The sequence below is a fragment of the Homarus americanus genome, unplaced genomic scaffold, assembly GCF_018991925.1.
Source record: "Homarus americanus isolate GMGI-L3 unplaced genomic scaffold, GMGI_Hamer_2.0 scaffold59754, whole genome shotgun sequence".
Classification (NCBI taxonomy): Eukaryota; Metazoa; Arthropoda; class Malacostraca; order Decapoda; family Nephropidae; genus Homarus; species Homarus americanus.
This window is the reverse complement of record NW_024749005.1, coordinates 1-19,158: the sequence shown is the minus strand read 5'-3', so window position 1 is coordinate 19,158 and position 19,158 is coordinate 1. Positions and strand designations below refer to the sequence as shown.

The 19,158-nt window shown below is 41.4% G+C and overlaps 1 protein-coding gene across 1 annotated transcript; it reads left to right on the top strand.

Annotated features, from left to right (window-relative positions):
- Nucleotides 1-16,910: 16,910 nt before the first annotated feature.
- On the top strand, nt 16,911-17,613 carry LOC121853269 (CENPB DNA-binding domain-containing protein 1-like; the record flags this gene model as incomplete). Its single annotated transcript, XM_042347286.1, has 2 exons — nt 16,911-17,350; nt 17,485-17,613. Coding segments are annotated over 2 exons (569 nt in total), but the record flags the coding sequence as incomplete, so codon positions are not given.
- Between the last annotated feature and the right edge of the window lie 1,545 nt (nt 17,614-19,158).

Here is a 19,158-nt window from a genome sequence, read left to right as displayed (position 1 = left end):
ATAAATTTAGGGAAAATCAATCATCTGGGTCCTAACTTTCAAACCTGGAGAAATCACAATACACAATCGACACCAGACAAAATTTTTACCAACAACAAAGCCTTTTTCAATTACCATATAATACAGGGACCTCTTACAGGCAGTGACCATCTGCCAATTATACTAACACTGTCAACAAGCCCCATACAGATACCAATAAAAAAAGAGACTGAAAATGAGTAAAACAGACTGGGACAGCTTCAAAGACGACTTAAGTAATCACCACTCGATTAACCTGCAAGGGAAAACAACAGAAGATATAGACTCAGAAATGGACAGACTGCACTCAGCAATAAAAACATCTATAACCAAACACACTCCTACTTCACACTTTAGAACATTACCCAACAACAGACTACCAGAAGAAGTTAAATTAATCCAGACCTATTACAATGAAATAAACAGGTATATGGAAAGACACGGCAGTAACAGATGGCTATATACGACACAGATAGCACTACAGATAAAATTAGAGACGCATGTAAGGAAGCAAACAATAAAAAAATGGAATGATATTATAATGGCGGCTGACATGACTAAAGACACAAAAACATTTTGGACTTCCATAAACAAGATGATGGGGCACAACAAGCAAAAAACACCATACATTAAAGACCAAAATGGAACAAAATTACACGAGGAAAATGAACAAGAGTCAGCATTCAAAAGGGAATGGGTAAAAGTTTTTAAAATATCAGATGAGGAAAATGAAGATTTTGATAGTGAACACGAAGAAAGGATAGAAGAAGAAATGGGAAGACAAATACATAGAATCACCCCAAGGCAATATATAGACTATAACTTATTACCTAATAATCAAATATAATATGCATAGAATAATGCACTGTCACGGGGAGAATTTAAGGAAAAAACCCTAGGCTCTGGAAGTATACAAAGAATATGATCATGAATCTACCTGAAAACATTTTAAATACACTATTAAACATTTATTTGCATTGTGTGCTTTAGTTTACTTTTGAATAAACTAAAATTATATAAATGATATTTATTCCTAAAGAGGAGTAAGAGACAATAAGGAAATATTAAACTACAGGCCAATATCTTTATTAGAAATTACCGGGAAACTATTGGAAAAATATTAAATTCAAGACTTATAGCCTTTTTAACACAACATGGGAAAACTAACAACAGACAACATGGATTTATGCCCAATAGAAATACCCTAACTGCAATAGCTACAATAACGGAAATAATTGCAATAGAAAAAAGCAAGGGTAACCAGATCAATATAATTTTAAGGGATGTTTCTAAGGCTTTTGATAAAGTTTGGCATTTAGGCTTGAAATATAAAATATTAAAACTGGGACTTAACGAATACTTGCTAAGAATATTGTGTAACTATTTAGATGATAGGAGAGCACAAATTCAAATTGGAAACTTTATGGGAACTATGTTTAATCTTGAGAGTGGAGTGCCTCAAGGAGGATGCCTTTCTCTAACACTATATACAATTTATACCTCAGACACACCTCAACCTACCCCCCTTTAGCGAATATGTAATGTTTGCTGATGATATTACTCAAATAGTATCATACCCAGGAAAATCAACCCAATTTATGGCACTCTACACGGTAAGAGCGATAAAAAATATAAATGATTTTGAGAAAAAAAATGGAAAATCAGGACAAATAGGAACAAATTCAAGGTAATACCAATAGCCAAGATCAAAACAAGTCCAGTAATAGTCGACCAGGAACTATACCCACACGACACTGAAGGCAGGATGCATGGACTAAAACTAACAAAAAGAGGATATATAACATACTTAAAAGATAAAGAACGACAGGCAAGAATAAGAATATAAAAAATAAAACGCTTTAAGAACCTTAGAATTAATAACAAAAGAAAGATTTATATAGCCCTTGTCAAAACAATTATGGACGACTCACCCATGCAATTGAACACCCTTAGTAAAACGAGCATTAAAAGGTTACAAACAGTACAAAATATAGCCCTCAGATTTATATATAACATAAAATGTACAGACCACATCAATAATGAACAGCTACACAAGAGAGCAAACCTCTTAGCAATCAATGTAGAAATACACAACAAAGCCGCAAATATTTGGAACAAAGTGACTGAACTCAACACAGAAACTTACCAAAAGTGGATAAATAATATAGACAACGAAGAACTCCAAGAACACAGTTGGTTTAAATCAGCCAGGGAGAAAGTAATTGAACCATCTCCTTCCCCAATATACACATAAAACATTAATAGAGAGAATAAAAGATGAGTGACCTACCAGCTCCACTAAGAACCTGGCAGGCCTCTCCATACAGTGTACCTTTAGACTAACACAACTAACATTTAACACAACATTGAACTAACATACTGTAAAAAAAAAAAAAAAAAAAAAAGGTCAGACTACCCCTCCACACAAGGACTCAAGTGGCTCACTAAATAAAAAAAAAAAAAAATATATATATATATATATATATATTAATAATACTAATAATAATAATAATGTGATTACCCTCTCAGTTATATCAGCCAGGAAGAAGTAATTGAACCACCACCTGCCTCAATATACACATTTCTACATAAAACATTACTAGAGGAATAAAGATGAGAGTGACCAACCAGCTCCACTAAGAACCTGGCAGGCCTCTCCATACAGTGTACCTTTAGACTAACACAACTAACACTTAACTAACACCAAAAAAAAAAAAAAAAAAAAAAAAAAATGGTTCATCCTCCCAGTTACACAAGGACCTGGGCGGGCTCACTAACTCCAACAATAACAAAAATAATAATAATTAGCAGCATTATATAAATAAACCAATATTAATACAAAGGTCTGACGACCCAAGGGAGCAGAACAAAGACAAAACACCAATAAGAAAGATGAAGCGATCTGGTTGAGCCCAGATTCTTTCTACTCCTACTGTATTTCAGTTTCACCACTTTTTCTTCAATTCCTAATAATCTTCTTTCACCTCTTAACTAATGACTTCGTATCGTATCGTATCGTAATCCACTTGCCTCTGAAGATGTCTTGAATAAAGACGAAAGCTAAGGTACTCCGTTGTTTCCATTTTCCCGCGTGATTTTATCAAGATTGCAGACTCCTTATCCCGAGCTCCAGTGGAAATGCAGCAGCTACTCTCCAGACGCACCAGGTGATCACCTCCTTCGCGCCCGCGCTACGGAGGTCTTTGGAGGGGGGGTGTGTTACGAACCCCGCCACCCAGCACTACGAACCACGCCCTCTATTGTCTTGATCTACCTACCCAGCACCACGAGCAACGCCATCTAGGGACGAGACACGAGTATGACTCGTCTTAGTTACCACTCCGGTGTTTCCCTTCTCCATATCCTGGTTGTTGCGTCACTTCCTCCAAGTCTTCTTTGTGAGCTCCAATTCGAGGAGAGAGCACTACACTCTGGGAAGTGACCACAGGATCATCTATCCTCTAAACCAACGGCACAGTGACTACCTACCGTCTTCTACAATACTCAGCCTTACTCGTCAGCCATCTCAGCTCCTCACTTAAGTATTTGTAATCTTGTATTGCCTCCCCCACGTCCACCTTGCTTCACGATTGTTTTATGTTTTATTAATATGTATATACTGTTAATGTTTAGGTTAAGTTTGGTTAAGGGTAATTTATAAGCTGAATATTTTGTTAAGGAATTTATGGTACTTTATTATACACAACAAAAACTCGCATCCTTTGTCTACCCTTTTATAGTCCGATTGTCTTTGTTTTTTTATTGTTGTTGCCTGTTGGGATCTGGGTAGACTTTTAACTATATTCTAAATCCCCAACTCATAACACAAAATTGTCCAGCTTGTACATGCCATTACTCAAATTCATGTTGAATGCTTCGGTATGTTTAACAAAACTAGATTCTATGATGTTTCTACTATCAATTGAATTACATGGTAGTTCTATAAAAAGTTTTCTTAGTAATGTTTAGGCATTTGTCTTTGAAAGATTTAGGGTATTTAAGGTTTGAGCCAATATTATATATATATTTGTATTCTTCATCTATGAATTCCGGACTGCAAATTCTCAAGGCACGTAAAAACAGTCCGGAATTCATTGATGAGGAATACAAATATATATATAATATTGGCTCAAACCTTAAATACCCTAGATCTTTCATAGACAAATGCCTAAACATTACTAAGAAAACTTTTTATAGAACTGATCCCGAGCCCGCCCATGACCATAAGAATATTTTAATATTACCATTTCACAAAAATTTCTCACACATTCCTTCACAACTAAAAACCTGGAACGTCAATGTGGCATTTAAAAACTCATGCACTGTTAAACAAATGTTAATCAAGAACTCCACCAACAACACAATTGGTTGCATTTATAAATTTCCTTGCAAGGAATGTAATATGTTTTACTTAGGCCAGACAGGTAAAGATCTTGCAACTAGAATTAAACAACACAAATACAGTGTTAGGACAGGCCAGGAATCCAATGCTCTGTTTGTTCATTTGAGGGATAACAAGCATTGCATTGACTGGGATAATGCCTCCTCAATATTACCATGTAATTCAATTGATAGTAGGAACATCATAGAATCTAGTCTTATTAAACATACCGAAGCATTCAACATGAATTTGAGTAATGGCATGTACAAGCTGGACAATTTTGCAATTAAGAAGATTTGTAACCAGGTGAGAAGGTTGGGTCACCTTACCATCTGACCTGACCACCAACCGTTGTGTGCTATTTAAAGATTAGTAGGGTCATTACCTAATACCTGACCATTGTGGACCTGGTCTCACCCTCCTCTGTATATATACACCTTGGTTTGTATTTCTCTTTAGTCTGTATTCACCCCTGAAGATGTGAATTACACGAAAGCGCTTGGGAACTTCGTGTTTTCTTCTTTCCTTGTGGTTATCAGCATATATCTAGATCACGCGCACCTACAGTGATTTACTTATATATATATATATGTAATATTCAGAAATTTCAGAGTAATTTCAAATGCCCCGCCATGAGTGATACTGAGCGTTCAAGGTCATCTGAGGGGAGGGAGCGCTGCCTGCTCGTAGCGAGAGATTGCGGAACTAGGCCTATATGATATTAAATGTAATTTACCGAATTAATAATGATGCGATTCATGAAGTTAAGGGACTATTATTGAATTTGAAATTATTATAGATCGTTTAGCAGTGTGAATAATGTTACGGGTGTCCCAAGGAGTTATTAGTTAGGCGGAAAATATGTCACGTAGACCTAAGCTAACGCCTTGAGGAGACGCGACGCTGGCTAGGCCCCAGTCCCGGAGAGCATTCACACAGACAAGACGTTCCGCGCGTCCATCACAGAAATAGTCACGTGGCCTAGTCACCTGTGCTGCGCTATTGCAGTATAACAAGTAAGTCTCATTCGATCTCAGACAGGGTTAGATAGGGCAGTGATAAAGTAAACTAGAGCTAACAGTGAGTTCATTTCAGGGTTTCCGTCAGAACCCACTTGATTGGAGTTGACCGGAGTTGACTGCGAGAGATTGACTGCCGTTTGAGACTGCCGTTGATGATTGAGGGTGACGATTGTCGCCATTGGCCCGATCAGTGTAGGCCTGTTACTGTTTAGCGGGGTAGCAAAGGATCTCTTGAGTGAACGAGTGCTCCCGACAACTAAAACGACACGGGACCAGCATCAGCAGTGGGTGATCAGTTCTTACCACTCCGGTGCACAACCCCACATGTCCCGAGCAGCTAGTGAAACCCTCCTGCTAACGGGAAGCTAAAGTTTCTCTCAACTGTACAAGGTCTGATTGGCTCACTCCCTTCCGCTTTATGGACGCACTGGGAGTACACTGAGGCTATCTGAGTAAACTAATGGTCACACACTGAGACCATGAGTCTAGGTCTCTAGGAGATACCTAGAGGAACATTTTCCCTCCCTTATTACGGGTGTAGTTAACACCATTCCTCAGACTGATATTATCTTGACGTGTGTAGTTTAATAGTTTCTAAATAATTTTGATAATATTGTTTTTGAATGTTTGTGCCATTAAGTGGAACCAGAGTGATACTGTGATTTGATTCTTTAATGCATCTAATTTTTTTTCATAATTCTGATCTCAGGTATAACCTTGTTCCCCAGAGTAGTGGTTAAGTTAGGTTAGGAAGTGTACATCTGTTGGGGTGCTATAATTTTGTTGAGTGCCCTTAAGGCCTATTCATTGTAGAGTATTTAATTTCTTAAATTTTATTACCATTTCCTCAGTGACTGATATTATTTTGTTGAAAGCCCTTAAGGCCTATTCATTGTAGAGTATTTAATTTCTTATATTTTATTACCATTCCTCAGTGACTGATATTATTTTGTTGAAAACCCTTAAGGCCTGTTCATTGTGGAGTATTTAATTTCTTATTTTTTAGTACCATTTCCTAAGTGACTGATATTATTTTGTGAAAGCCTTAAGGCCTGTTCATGTGAGCGAGCAACATTTCTTGATACTTCAAATTTATTGTTGCCTGTGTTTCTAATAATTTCTATGTCATGTATAACTTTTATTCCTCAGAGTAGTGGTTAAAGTTTAAGTTAAGAGGTGCGCATATTGGTGTACCATTATTTGATTGTGTTTGTAGTGTTGGAGGGAATATAAGTGTCTAAATTTTACAGTGTGTCTCATTCATCCCAGTCACAGACGCTATCCTTCCACGGGTCACGGACAGTTCATTTTGTGTAGTAGATTTAAGTGTTCTTGTGCTGGTTCGGGATTTTTCTCAAAGGGGCGCTTCCACTGCCTTTACCATCTATTAAATTTTAATAAACCCCAAGTCAAGTGAGAAATTAAAGTCCAGCAAATTCCGACCGGTTACAAAATGGTAGCAGAGCGTAGTTTTTAATGTCGTGACTGATAGTACTGTGGTTGGGATAATGAACGCTATCATGTGTTGGTTAGTAATGGTAGGGATTGAACTCGCACTGATGCTCATCCTTGTGCCCGGACTGAGTTGGTTAGGCTTGACAGTAGAGATGTGTATGAGGAGGAAGAGAGACGGCCGCGGGACCTTGGTACAGCTGAGAGAGGAGTTCGGAGACCTAAAGAGGGATTATCATGCACAGGTAAACAGGTTCAAGTGGGAGTCTCAGGCACACATTCAACGGTTCAGGGAGGAAACAAGGGGTGAATGTCAGGCACACGTCCAGCAGTCAAGGAAGTGTGAGGTCCAAGTGGGAAATATAGGGGTACGTAAGTAGTTCAGAGAGGTTGATCGAGCCCTCCAGCTGAGAGACAAGACGAAGCCGACCGATTGCAGTTTAGGGTGCATGGTAATGAGAAAAGGCAGGTTGTAGGGGGTGAGTTGGAGGAGTTGTGAGTAGGGCAGAGGGGATTGGAGAGATGGTTAGGTCAGAGATGTGCGTTGAGTAGTGGTTGCTGTCATGAGCGGGATTGAGCTGCTGTCATGAGCGGGATTGAGTTGCTGTCATGAGCGGGATTGAGAGTACGGTTGTAATGTCCAGGGCCTCACTAATATGGGCTGGTACATTGTCAGAGGGTTGGTCTGCCGGCATGAGGTTCGGAGACGTGGACTGAGTATTTTTTTGACACTGGTTTCTCTTAGCTCAAGGGCCAGGCAAAAGGAGAGCATGTTTGTTTTGGACTGAGTATTGTTTTGACACTGGTTCCTCTTAGCTCAAGGGCCAGGCAAAAGGAGAGCATGTTGGAGATGGACTGAGTATTTTTTTTGACACTGGTTCCTCTTAGTTCAAGGGCCAGGCAAAAGGAGAGCATGCTTGTTTTGGACTGTGTATTTTTTTGACACTGGTTCCTCTTAGTTCAAGGGCCAGGCAAAAGGAGAGCATGCTTGTTTTGGACTGTGTATTTTTTTGACACTGGTTCCTCTTAGTTCAAGGGCCAGGCAAAAGGGGAGCGTGATGTTCTGGTTGGATTGAGTTGGAATAGGAAGAAATGGAGTTGCTAGCTGCGAGTGGAATAGTACAGAGTTGAAGGTGGGTTCTAAGTTGTTCTCTCAGCACATGAGGGCAGTGCTGTCTTTTTTAGGGGGGTCGAGTGTTAGCGGGAGAGAAAAGGAGAGAAGAGAAGACGGGAATGCTGCATTTAGCAAAAGGGGTGAGGTGCAGTCCTTAGAACAAAATTTTAGGGGGGTCGTATGCATGTTTTCTCAGCACATGAGGACAGTGCTGTCTTTTTTAGGGGGGTCGATTGTAATATTCAGAAATTTCAGAGTAATTTCAAATGCCCCGCCATGAGTGATACTGAGCGTTCAAGGTCATCTGAGGGGAGGGAGCGCTGCCTGCTCGTAGCGAGAGATTGCGGAACTAGGCCTATATGATATTAAATGTGATTTACCGAAATAATAATGATGCGATTCATGAAGTTAAGGGACTATTATTGAATTTGAAATTATTATAGATCGTTTAGCAGTCTGAATAATGTTATGGGTGTCCCAAGGAGTTATTAGTTAGGCGGTAAATATATCACGTAGGCCCAAGCTAACGCCTTGAGGAGACGCGACGCTGGCTAGGCCCCAGTCCCGGAGAGCATTCACACAGACAAGACGTTCCGCGCGTCCATCACAGAAATAGTCACGTGGCCTAGTCACCTGTGCTGCGCTATTGCAGTATAACAAGTAAGTCTCATTCGATCTCAGACAGGGTTAGATAGGGCAGTGATAAAGTAAACTAGAGCTAACAGTGAGTTCATTTCAGGGTTTCCGTCAGAACCCACTTGATTGGAGTTGATTGGAGTTGACCGGAGTTGATTGGAGTTGATTGGAGTTGATTGGAGTTGACCGGAGTTGACTGCGAGAGATTGACTGCCGTTGATGATTGAGGGTGGCGATTGTCGCCATTGGACCGATCAGTGTAGGCCTGTCACTGTTTAGCGGGGTAGCAAAGGATCTCTTGAGTGAACGAGTGCTCCCGACAACTAACACGACACGGGACCAGCATCAGCAGTGGGTGATCAGTTCTTACCACTCCGGTGCACAACCCCACATGTCCCGAGCAGCTAGTGAAACCCTTTTGCTAACGGGAAACTAAAGTCTCTCAACTGCACAAGGTCTGATTGGCTCACTCTCTTCCTGCCCATGGACGCACTGGGAGTACACTGAGGCTATCTGAGTATATTAATGGTCACACACTGAGACCGTGAGTCTAGGACTCTAGGAGATACCTAGAGGAACATTTTACCTTCCTTATTACGGGTGTAGTTAACACCATTCCTCAGACTGATATTATCTTGACGTGTGTAGTTTAATATTTCTTAAATAATTTTGATAGCAGTGTTTTTTTGAATGTTTGTGCCATTAAGTGGAACCAGAGTGATACTGTGATTTGATTCTTTTAATGCCTCTAATTGTTCTTCATAATTCTGATCTCAGGTATAACCTTGTTCCCAGAGTAGTGGTTAGGTTAGGTTAGGAAGTGTACATCTGTTGAGGTGCTATAATTTTGTTGAGTGCCCTTAAGGCCTATTCAGTGTAGAGTATTTAATTCCTTAAATTTTATTACCATTTCCTCAGTGACTGATATAATTTTGTTGAGTGCCCTTAAGGCCTATTCATTGTAGAGTATTTAATTCCTTAAATTTTATTACCATTTCCTCAGTGACTGATATTATCTTGCTGAAAGCCCTTAAGGCCTATTCATTGTGGAGTATTTAATTTCTTATTTTTAGTACCATTTCCTAAGTGACTGATATTATTTTGGGAAAGCCTTAAGGCCTGTTCATATGTGCAAGCAACATTTCTTAATACTTCAAATTTATTGTTGCCTGTGTTTCTAATAATTTCTATGTCATGTATAACTTTTATTCCCCAGAGTAGTGTTTAAAGTTTAAGTTAAGAGGTGCGCATATTGGTGTACCATTATTTGATTGTGTTTGTAGTGTTGGAGGGAATATAAGTGTCTAAATTTTACAGTGTGTCTCATTCATCCCAGTCACAGACGCTATCCTTCCACGGGTCACGGACAGTTCATTTTGTGTAGTAGATTTAAGTGTTCTTGTGCTGGTTCGGGATTTTTCTCAAAGGGGCGCTTCCACTGCCTTTACCATCTATTAAATTTTAATAAACCCCAAGTCAAGTGAGAAATTAAAGTCCAGCAAAATTCCGACCGGTTACATATATATATATGTATATATATATATATATATATATATATATATATATATATATATATATATATATATATATATATATATATATATATATATATACACAGTTGTACCCCACTTAACGCGGTCAATTGAACCCAGAGGGTCCCGTGTTAAGTGAAATCCGCGTTAAGTGAACAACAGAACATATGGGATTAATTCCAATAGAAACCAGCCCGACCCCCAAACTCCACTTTTTGACGACACATAACTATGTTGTAGTAAAAATTTTATCTTAACTTTATGATGGTATGAACAAACAAGTAATATAGAAGAGGTTGGGTTAGGAAAAATAAAGGTTAACATAGGAAAAATGAAGGTTAGTTAGAGAAACTAAAAGTTAGGTGGAACACTTACGGTAGTAGAAGAGATGGGTCGGCATACGGGGATGGAGGCTGGTTCCGAGGCAGAGGGCAGATTACTGGCCCTCAGGTGAATCACCATTACTAGGTGAATCACCATCACTGTCACTTACAGTTGTCAGGGCTTCCCTGACAAATCCCTCAAAGTCAACTTCACTGTCACTATCACTGGCTTGGGCTGGCTGTGGTGGGTTGCGGGCGAAGAACTCGGTTATGCTTTTTTGACGGCTGGTGTTTATGTTGTCATGATACACCATGATGTACGGCTCCATAGCCTGCACCAGCCGGGTATGGAAGACTTCATAGCGGTCATCGTCATTGTCGCGGGAGAGGACGGACTTAATTTTCTCTGCAAACTCTATGGCACACTTAATATCACTATGACTTAAACTAGGTTCTTCGGAGAATGACGCACCTTCTTCCTCCTCTTCATTGGCGTGTTCTTCTTCCAACATCTCGTCGGCAGTCACTTCAGGATCTCTGATCACCTCCAGGATGTCTTCGTTGGTGGTCTCGGAGAAGCCTTCAGCTGTAATATTGAGCGCAGCTTCTCTGGCAAGGTCCACTGCTACTGCAACAGTCTGAACCTCACCAGTCACAGGTTCACTCCTCCTCTCACCTGGTATGCCATGCAACACATGTCTCCATGCGTGACGAATCGTAGCAATAGTCAGCAGATCCCATGCCTCCACCAAGAAGTCTACAGCTTGTTTAACGTTAAACTTCTTCCAAAATTGTTTGACGAGAAGTTCTTGAGTCACCACCTCTTGTTCCTTGTCCTCGTCGCTTTTGCTCTCGCTGTCGGTGTCACCCAGCTTACGCAACTCATCCTTGGTGTTGGTAGAGTCGTTCAGGAGCTTGAACTTCTTTGCAGAGTACGCAGCTTTCACATTGCAGATCAACTCCTGGTCCATGGGCTGGATTAATGACGTAGTGTTGGGAGGAAGGAAGACCACTTTTACGTTGGGGTGACGATCCATAAGTAGGGGCGAGTGTCCAGGTGCGTTGTCAAGGAGCAACAAAATATTGAATGAAACATTCTGTTGCTCGCAGAATTTCTTCACGTCGGGAACAAAACAGTTGTCAAACCAGAAGAGGGACAGAGAAGAGGACATCCACGCCTTACGTGCGGTTAGCCAGTGGACATTAAGCTTGTTCATGTCCATATTCTTGTAGGCGTGCGGCTTGCGGGCTGTGTGAATCACCGATAACTTTGGTTTACAGGTACCGGAGGCATTGGTGGTAAACAGGACGGTGATGCGTTCCTTCTGCAACTTCCGACCCCTTACCTTGCTGGCAGACTGGACAACGAAGGTCTTGGAAGGTAACTTTTTCCAGAAAAGACCAGATTCGTCCATGTTAAACACCTGGTCGTCAGTGTACTGTCCTTCCTCCATAATCTCACGTAAGAACGGAGGAAAATCTCTAGCCGCCACACGGTCAGCACTCGCTTCCTCACCACCAATGTTGATGTTGGTGATCTTGTTCCTCTTCTTAAACCTATGCAGCCAACCAGAGGAAGCATTGAAGGGTTTGGGCTCTGCAATTCCCAGCTTACGTGACACTGCTGCGTATAGCTCACGTGCGTACTCCTGCACTGAGCGCGTGTCCACCGCCATGTTGCGTCGCGCCTGACGAACCAAATAACTCACCAGCAAATTTTCCACTTTTGCCAGCACCCTGTTCTGGCAATACCTGATAGATGAAGCACCTGCAGACTTTGTGATTTTCATGTGCTCTTTGATCTTGGCTGCATCCTTCTTGATCGTGCGAAATGTAGATTCTTTGACGCCATGCTGGCGCGCGAGATCAACTTGCCGTGTTCCTTTCTCCAAATCTTGAACAATTTGGTACTTCACCTCGTAGCTTAAGGAACGTCGTGTCTTCTTTGGCTTAGTGCCGCTGGGTCCAGGTAAGGAAAGGTCTCTCTCTGGTGGCGGTGGTGGTCCAGCGGAAGCCATTTTACGGAACAATGGATGCGCGTTTACACGGTGTGGCCTTGAGGGATGAAACTGCCGTGGCTAGGTCAAGCATCGTCTCTCCTCCCTCCCTCCCTCCCTCCCCGGGGTGGTCACGTCATAATACTTTAAGCCAATTCCAGCTAGCAGCAGAGGGGGGTAGGGATGCATGGCCAATCACAGTCCGATACGTCATATGACGTCAGTGATAACGCAACAAAGACACACACTGCACAACCTTACCGCGCCACTTGCCCAAGCGGAGGGAGGAGGAGGGAGAGGCAGGCAGGCAGGCGGGCGGGTGGCGCGTGGGGCAAATCTAAAAATAGCGTCTCGAGCCGGACACTCACTGCGTATATGATGAAAAAATCCGTGTTAAGTGAAAGTTCAGCTCTGGCGAGGCACCGCGTATATGATAAAACGCGCTAAGTGAAACCTCGTTAGGCGGGGTAATAATGTGTGTGTATATATATATATATATATATATATATATATATATATATATATATATATATATATATATATATATATATATATATATATATATATATATATATATATATATATATATATATTAGGGTGTCATACGGAGGCGAATTTTTTTTTTGAGTTTAGAAAATCGGCCCATGGTATTAATGATGTAGTTCTATGTGCAGAATCATGTGATATCTTCAGATTTGAAAAGTTTTCATTTTTTGCTAGGTAAATTTTAACTTGAAATCTTATGAAAATTGAGTATTCCCACCCTTTTACCAACACCACTAAATAGCTTATTTAAAGTAAAGTAAATGTATCAGGTTAATTTATTAGGATGAAAATGATCCAGAATAGTGAAACGAATGATCTTGACACATTTATTAAATTTAATATTCCTTTAGAAAACAAAATCATCAAATACAAAAACGGTTTTACTACTACGACCCGGTGTTGCTGCACACCATAGAGAACATGTCTTTCTTGCTTCTGTTTCTACTCATCACCTCCCTGCTGACCACCTGAGCTCGGATGTAGCCTTCCCTCCTCTCCTGGCTGTACACGTAACTGCTGGCCTCGCTCACTTGCTGTACACAACGCTCTATACTCTGGGTGTGCGAGGGCCAGGCAGGGACATACATGGGGTTGTCCAGGAAAGCTCTGACTTGAACATTGGTGAGGCTGCAGGTAAGAGGGGGCTCACTGCCAGCCTGGATGTTATCCAGATCAATGAGATCAGTGAGGGTCTTGGCACCTAGATTGACTTCAGGAGTCTTCCTGACCCTGAAGGAATCGTCACCAACTGATTCGTCATGCCCAGATCCTCTCATAAGTCTCATATCCAAGATCTTTTTGACTGCCAATCTTCTCTCCTCCTCATCCTTACTGCAGAGCATTGCCTGCAGAACTGCCTCGAACTGCCTCGGGATGAGCATACCAGGAAGATCTCCTCACAGTCTGCTCCACAATCTGAACAACCTTCCTTGGCTGACTCCTCAGGAGCTCAAGCTGGAAGAGAACATGCCTCTGACCTTCGGAGAACGATGACTTGACCTTGGTGTTGAACCAATTTGGCAAGTAGACACTCACGATGAATTGGACAAATAAGTCTCAGGTTGTGAAGCTGGTTCCCTTTCAGTTTATGATGAGCGACCCAAATTCTGCAGAACCTGAGAGCCGTTGTGAGCCACCTAGAATGTGAGACTGGACCTATCTGCAGGTAAGCAAGTCTATCAGGCATGACCCCAGTTTTGATGGCACTGCAAATCATGTAACCATAGTACTGGTCAGTACTCAGGTCGCCAATGACAGTATGTGCAAGCTCAATGAGTGGAGGGCCAACTGTGATTTTTTCAAAGCTCGGATTTATTTCTAACTCAGTGGCAGAGTCCAGCATCTTGCCAAGAGGACCAGACCATCTGTTGTTTGATAGAGTCTTGCCATCCAGCTCCTGGATCAGATGTCTGAGTGGCAACTCGTTGGTGTGGAGGTCACAAACAATCCAGACCAGCTTCCTCCCAATCTTCCGCTCTATCCACTGTATGACCCCCCTTGCCACCCTGTGTTCGTGTTGGTGTCCCTCCAATGGCCTGCAGGGTCTGGTCTACGCTCTCTCTCTCTGGAGCCAGTTCACAATGTTATCTGCCACTATCTCAGCTGGTTTCTGGATGTCATCTTTTCTTCGGGAGGAATGCCACAAATACTCCCTCCTGGTCTGCTGCAGCAGGAGTAGTGTTCCTCCTTCACCATGGCAGGGAACAACTGTCAGAATCTCCAACTTTCATGAACACTTAGTGTCATCCCTTCTCCCATCAAAGAACAAACAATTGATTCCATTTTCTTATCCCCATCAAACTCCTCTTCTAGGTTACTGACAAGTTTCTCCTGAGCTCTTACTTTGTTATGAGATCTTATCACCAGGTGAACATCATCAGGTGTTATCAAACCACCGTCAATCCAGGCAGCTGTTGCTATCTCTGGCAGTTTCTCTGAGACCAGTGTGGTGTCGCGATGCTGGCCAGGAGCTATGCTCGATATCTTTCCTATTTCGAATCTTATGCCTGGAAGGTTTGGGGATCATTATTTTCGGGTTAGGGACAAAGTCACCATTCTCCTGGTCAGCACTCGACTGTAGCCATGGGGAAGCTTGGCTAACTCTGAATCAGCTTGACTCCAATCATCGGCCTTTTTTACCTCACCCTGGGCCTTCTCAAGTCTCTTTTCCTTGGCAACTCTTCTCCTCTTCTGTCTCTCTGTGGCAGCCTCCTGTCTCTTGGACTCCGGAATATCTTGGCTAGAAATCATGAGAGCCCCTATACTGCCAGTCTTCTCTCTCTGTGCTTTGACAAATGCCAGTTCCATCACAGGAATCTTCAGTTCATGCTTGCAAATACAGGAGATGTCGGCCTCGGATTTACAGTCACGATCGCATCCAAACTCAGGACAGAGAACAATTGGGCACTTCCAAGTAATTATGTCAAATAACTGGTCCAGTTGCTTGGCAAAGCTGTCCTTAACTGCAAGTTTTCCTCTCCCAAGAGAGATATCTCTTGCCTTTTCCCAACTGGCTAGCAGTCTCTCACCAATCTTCTTCTGACTTGTTATGACTGGAGGCTGAACTGAGCTGCTAGCTAGAGTAAAATGTGCCAAGACAGCTTTGGTCATATTCACTGGCAATGCTCCTTGTTTGTGTAAGTTCTTTGGTTCTTTTCACTGATTTGCCTGATTAAAACACCGTATCTCAAAGCATCTCTCAATGTAGGTAACTCCGACTTCAGGAGCTCTCTCCCAGACCCAAGATAGTGACTGAGATGGCTGGATTTTTGGTTCCTCGTCCTGACACAAGCAGCCATCGCGAATATTATCAACTTATAAATGCATCAGAATCTGAAACAGAAAAAAATATTGTTAGTTGGGTTGTTAAAGAATGAAGTCAGAAAGCAATGTTCACTATTTAATTGTAATGCACTAATGCAGCTGTACGTTAGATTTTCGATAAATTTCACGCTAAAACTTACCTTGCAAAAGGTTGCAAAATATTGAAACTGAAATTATTTTCTGTTTATATACACTAAAATCTACCAAAAAAGTGATGGGCCATTAGTTTTAGCTGATCTTCCCTCCTATGACACACCCTAATATACAGTGGTCCCTCGGTTAACGAGATTTCGGTTAACGAGTTACCTTCCATAAGATTCTTAACTTCGGTTAACGAACAATCCCTCGATTAACGAGTTTCTTACGAGCCGACCTGAACATGTTTTCGCTTGCATTTGGCGGTCCACAAGCTGTAGTATTAGTCCGCCAATACAGTAATCGGTTCTAGGGCTTAAATTCCTTACCATTTTAGCAAATATCAAGACGTTTATACTATTCAATAATTTTAAAAGTTTAATATTAAATTTTTTAGTCATTTTAACAATTATTGAACATAATTGAAGGTAATGAAACTAGTTTTATGCGCACCATCCAGACTCTCAACACACCATACAGGCGTCAGTCTTTGTGTCTTTTCAGGGGAGGTAACATCTTGCTTGAGACTCTCTTCAACTAAACACTTTTTTTCTGTGTTTGCAAGCAAATTATTGGTCATTTTGAAATTTATTTTACATATTGACAATATATAATGCAGTGCAGTGTTGATTTAAAGAAAATAATCTTAAATTACACCAAGAAAACTAAAATTTTATGGGTGAAATGGCGCCATGGGGTGACTTCTCTTCCACCCCAATGCCTTCTCTTCTCCCTTCTCCTCCACCCCCATTCTAATTCCCATCATCATCATTATCATCCAGGAGCCTTCTACATACACACCTCAAAGTAAGTGTATTTTTCTACATTTTTTGTTGAATTTTGGCAATTTTCGGTGAGCTGGAACCAATTACCCAAAAACCCATTGAAACAAACTGTATAACAGTTTATGCTTTGTTTTTGCTTTCGGCAGGGCCGCAACATCATCAACGCAGCTCAACCAGCCCTAGTTGTAGCAGCAGCAAGAAACAACGCAAGAGCATTGATTTGGAGGAGAAGCAGAAAATAATAAGACAGAGTGACGGCAGTAAATCTGTGAATTCTATCGCACGTGATTTCGGCATGTCGCACTCTACGATCACGGCGGTAAAAGGATCAGCTTCACTGAAGGCAAGAAGATTGACCAAGTATCGAGAGGGGCCGATATCAAATACGGAAAAGATGCTGATGACCTGGATTGAAGACCAGACTCAAAAGCTAGTCCCACTCAGCACGCTAACCATCACGGCCAAAGCAAAAAGTTTGTTCGAGATGTTGAAGCAACAAGCAGGAGCCGACTACGACAGAGAGTTTTCCGCAAGCTCTGGCTGGTTTAAGCGCTTCAAACATCGCTATGGGCTTCATAACGTCAAGGTCAGTGGTGAGTCAGCGAGCGCGGATTCTGCAGGAGCAGCGGAATTCATCGAAACCTTGGACAACCTTATCGTCGAGGGAGGATATTTGCCCCAGCAAATAATTAATATGGACGAAACTTCCTTTTTTGGAAGAGGATGCCCAAAAGGTCATTCATACACAAGGAGGCCAAGTCGATGCCAGGCTTTAAGGCATTCAAGGACCGAGTGACTGATGTTGGGGGGAGGTTTATCCAAGTTGAAACCTTTTGTGATGTGGCATAGCGAGAACCCCAGGGCTTTTAAAAAAGTCAACAAACGTACGTTGCCAATCTATTATAGAGCCAACCAAAAGTCATGGATGATGCAAGCATTGTTCCAGGATGCCCTTCTCAACTGCTATGCTAGTGACATCGAAAGATACTGCACAGAAGAAGGGATAGAGTTCAAAATTTTGTTGATTTTGGACAATGCTCCAGGTCACCCCCCGCCTTTCATTGGTGACCTCTACCCCAACATCAAAGTGGTTTTCCTGCCACTGAATACCACCTCGTTGATTCAGCCTATGGATCAAAGGGCTATTGCAGCTTTCAAGTCCTACTATCTCAGGAGGACCTTTGCAATGGCTATTTATGCAACGGAGGATGACGAGAAGACACTGAAGAAGTTTTGGAAAGAATTTAACATGTACCATTGCATGAAGAACATTGCTTGGGCCTGGGATGATGTCACAAAACAATGTATGAACAGAGTGTGGAAAAAAAGTCTTGAAGAGATATGTGCACAATTTCAGGGGTTTTGAGACGGTCACAGAACTTGAGAAAATTACAAACAATCTTGTGAACATGGCAAACAAGCTGAACCTCGGCGTGGACGACGACGATATAGAAGAACTGCTAGACGTTGTTCCTGAAGAACTAACCAACGAAGAGTTGTTAAAGTTACAGGAACACTGAATAGCTGAAGAAGAGGCAAGGGAAAAGGAAAGTGAGGAGGAGGAGGAGCTACCGAAGAAGTTCACTGTAAAGAGGTTATCTAAGTTCTTCGCCGACCTTAACACTCTGCTGAGAAGTGCCAAAGAGATGGACCCCAACACCGAACGCTTCTCACTCATAGAGAGGAATGCACATGCAGTGTTTGCCGCATATCGTCAAATCTATGAGGAAAAAAAAAGCTGACAAAACAAACAACGCTCGACATTTTCATCAAAAAAACAAGTCATCCCAGCAACAAACCTCAGCCAGGCTCTTCACACGCTACAGATATCGTCATTGAAGCTGCAACTGAGGAACCTGTGTATGAAATTGATAGCAGTGACAGTGATGTTTATGATCCAGGAATGGCTTAAAAATTGTGTAATGTATATGTAAATTGTAAACTGTACAGTACTTAAGTTAAATAAGTGAAATGTAAAATTTAATTTTCAAAGTAAAACCTAAGAAAAGTCCATCAGATTTAAGGATACGATACTGCATTTACTTCTCAATCAGTGAACAGTGTAGTGTTTAATTTTACTTTACTACCTGTATACTGTACTGTACCTGTTTTACTGTATGTATATTATAACTATTTTTTTACTACAATATATTAGCAAATGTTGACATTGTTATTTTATTAGCCTTCCTAACCTCTGTGTTTCATTAGTTGTGTACGTTATCCAGTGAATTTAGTCAATATTATACAGTACAAGTACACTGCAATATTTCACATATACGTAAGTATAAATACAAAGTTTACTATGCGATGTTCAAACGTTCATTTCGGTTAACGTCACGTTTCCAAGAACGTATCTAGGACGTTAACCGGCGCATGACTGTATTGTATTTCAGA